At 36.4% G+C, this 3,285-nt stretch overlaps 1 protein-coding gene across 1 annotated transcript; it reads left to right on the forward strand.

The window, feature by feature from the left end:
• The first annotated feature begins 1,773 nt into the window (after positions 1–1,773).
• Positions 1,774–2,962, forward strand: LOC129249411 (uncharacterized). Its single transcript, XM_054889215.1, has 2 exons — positions 1,774–1,877; positions 2,164–2,962. Exons 1-2 carry the CDS (start codon positions 1,808–1,810, stop codon positions 2,853–2,855), a joined length of 762 nt encoding a protein of 253 aa, XP_054745190.1. The 5' UTR covers positions 1,774–1,807; the 3' UTR covers positions 2,856–2,962.
• The last annotated feature ends 323 nt before the right edge of the window (positions 2,963–3,285 follow it).

Here is a 3,285-nt window from a genome sequence, read left to right on the forward strand (position 1 = left end):
TAATCATGACGGTTGATGGAGGGCCAGATGAAAATCCGCGTTATGAAAAAGTCATAGGGTTTGCTATACAACACTTTAAGCGATATGATCTCGATGCATTGTTTTTAGCTACCAATGCTCCTGGAAGAAGTGCATACAACAGAGTAGAGCGCAGAATGGCTCCTCTTAGTCGGGAACTGGCTGGTTTAATATTGCCTCATGACCATTTTGGGTCTCATTTGGATGAACGTGGGGTTACAATTGATGAAAATTTAGAAAGATCTTATTTCGAATTTGCAGGAAATGTATTTGCTGAAGTATGGAGTTCAATGGGAATTACTGCAAAATATGTTGGGGCAGGTCAACAAGATGTTCCTGATTTTCCAGACATTAAATGGTATTCAGAACATCTGCGTGAAAGCCAATACTTGCTTCAAATTGTGAAATGTAGAAATACAGAATGCTGTCGTCCAAGAAGTGGCCTATTCAGATTACTAGGTAATAGGTTTCTTCCACCACCTATAAAAGTAAAACAAACAGTTGATGACTTGGTTTTGGATGAAGGAGAGCAATTTCTTGATCTTCCAGTCAATTTAGCTCTACGCTTAAGTGCTTCACTCAAAGATTTCCTGCAAATGTCCTACGATTATTTTTGTCATGGTAAAATTGAGGCTATGAAGTCGAACATGCAAAACGTGTGGTCTTTATCATGCTTCCATCAAGTCACTAAATCGTCACATCGAGAAGATCCATAAAAAAGTAAACACGCACACTGATAGGAATGTTAGACCTGTAAGAGTCGCTGCTCGTCGTGCTAATGAACTGATGTGCATTATTTAAAATTTAGAGCACCATGATGTTGAATGGCTCGATGAGAACGACGTAGACATTCCAAAATCGGATGAAAGTGAGCAGACTCACAACACGGAGCAGCAATCGAAGCAATCCAATGTCATCGAAAACTTAGAATCATGGATTCGGGTTTCATGGACTGAAGACTGTCAATTTGAATTTAATATGTGTACCAAAAATTTTAAATAAGCTTGTTATGTTCGTAAGATTATAATATTTTTGTCCCTTACTCTATGTTGAATACTGCATCGGTAAAATCTAATCTCTATTCTAAATCTATTTTCTTATTTTTAAAATTATAATTATAACATTATAATTATAATATAAAAAAATACATTTTTAATAGAAAAATGTTTACGTAAGCATGGGGGGAGAGGGTAAAAGCTTTGCTTACTTTTGCTGACAAGGGGGATGGGGGGGTAAATAATTGTAATAAATCTGCTTACGTAATACTTGAACGGCCCCTGAAGTTCAGGAGTCAAGTTAGAATATAAAAAAAATAAATAAATAAAAATTAAAAAAAATAAATAAATAAAAATTAAAAAAAATAAATAAATAAAAATTAAAAAAAAATAAATAAATAAAAATTAAAAAAAAATAAACCAAATGTCACACATAAAAAAACACAAAAAACAAAGCCCTTATCCACTTCACTTGAAGTACATCCATATATCAATCTAAATTTCTTACTCAACAAGAATAAAGGAAATTGTTTCAATCGTTTGGGATAATAAACTGTGGGACAAGAGCCGCACTAACTTTTTCACAAAATCATAAAAAAAAGCTTTGCAATGTGAATGTATGTTATGATTTTATTCTGATTTTATTGGCTTCGTTTGTATTGGTTTGAGTTTTATGACTGATTATTTGATATTGGTAACTTTTAATATTTGGTTGGTTCTATAAAAAGCCATTACCACGCCAAGAGAGAGAGTAGTTAGGCAACTGTTAGCAGCACGAGCAGTTCGTATTTACAATGAAAACCGCAATCATTTTCTTGGCCATTGTGGCCTTCGCGACAGCCGGACAAGACACTAATTTACTTGGTAAGTTGAGGGTTGAATGCGTTCGTTTTGGGAAATTAGAAATTGCATATATGAACATACAGGTAAAACAACACTTATACATTTAGCCCGACGGCATTTATTAAGCATTTTTCATCGGAAGATTTTTCAAGGATGACTGGGAATCGAAAGAACTTTTCGGCAACAAGAACTCACACCTACGCTGTGGCATTCAGATTTCCTCAAAATATTCCTTTATAATATTCGCTTTGAAATTTCTTATTACGCTTTCCCATTTAACTTATCCACAATCTGTTTCACATTTCAGCTGATCGCTCCCTCTCCACCACAGCCGAACAAATTCTTGTGGACATTCGTGATCAGATGCCATGCGGTTTCCCTAGTAAGGGTATTCCACCACTCGCTCCACTCAAGATCCCACACAAAGAGGTCAACATCGATACCGAGTCTTTGAAATTGCAAGGTGTTGTGGACAACTTCCGCTTGAATGGCTTGAACGAGTTCGAAATCGATGAGATGAAAATTAATGCGATCACCAGCAAAGTAACCTTCCGCTTAATTTTCAGCAATGTGAACGTTGACACCCAATACGATTTGAGTGCGATTTTGAAGAAAGCCGGTTTCACTATTAATTTGGTTGGTAATGGGCAAGCTAAATTCGCTGTTAAAAATATCGATATTTCGGGTACCATCAAATACTCGTTGGGCATTTTAAGTGGCAAATTGAAGCTGAAGACTTTGTCCATTAGTACGCACATTGGCGAGGTGGAGTCTGATATTCAGGGTATTTTGGGTTCAGCTGGCATAAACGAGAAGATGAACGAGATGTTGGAGGAAGTGGTGCAACTTGCCGTCAATGAGAACGAAGAAACTATTACAGAAACTATTGAGTCGATTGCTTTACCAAAAGTGAACAACTTCCTAAATGACAATTCTATCTTCGATTTGATCAACAGTGGTAATGAGAAGGTGGAGTGTATACCTCCTTCAGATAATTAAGGCTGTTGACGGCGTTGTAGGGTTGGAGTTTGTTTTAATGGCCAACTTAAATGCCGTTGAAAAAATGGAATAAAATGTATTGTTTAAAATAAAATTAATTTCTAAAAGTTTCTAACTGTGATTATGGGTAGGGAGGAACTCAAAAAGATGGAGCAACTGGTTATCTTTGGGAGGTTTTGGATACAAATACATTAAAAACTAGGTGGTAGGTGGTAGGGGCCACCAGATTTTGAGTATCTAAGGATGGTGTTCCCATGAGAAATTTGTTTCCTGCTCGATGCTTCTACAGCATCTTCGAAAAGCCATAATCAGTCTGTGAACATGTTTTATTAAATGTTTGGCAATGTCTTGCAAGTACTCCGAAGATAGTAGATACATCTGCCCTTCTATGTCTCGAGTTCGTTTCCGGTCCTATTTTGGTCTCCACAAT

The sequence above is a fragment of the Anastrepha obliqua genome, chromosome 5 (assembly GCF_027943255.1).
Source record: "Anastrepha obliqua isolate idAnaObli1 chromosome 5, idAnaObli1_1.0, whole genome shotgun sequence".
NCBI lineage: Eukaryota > Metazoa > Arthropoda > Insecta > Diptera > Tephritidae > Anastrepha > Anastrepha obliqua.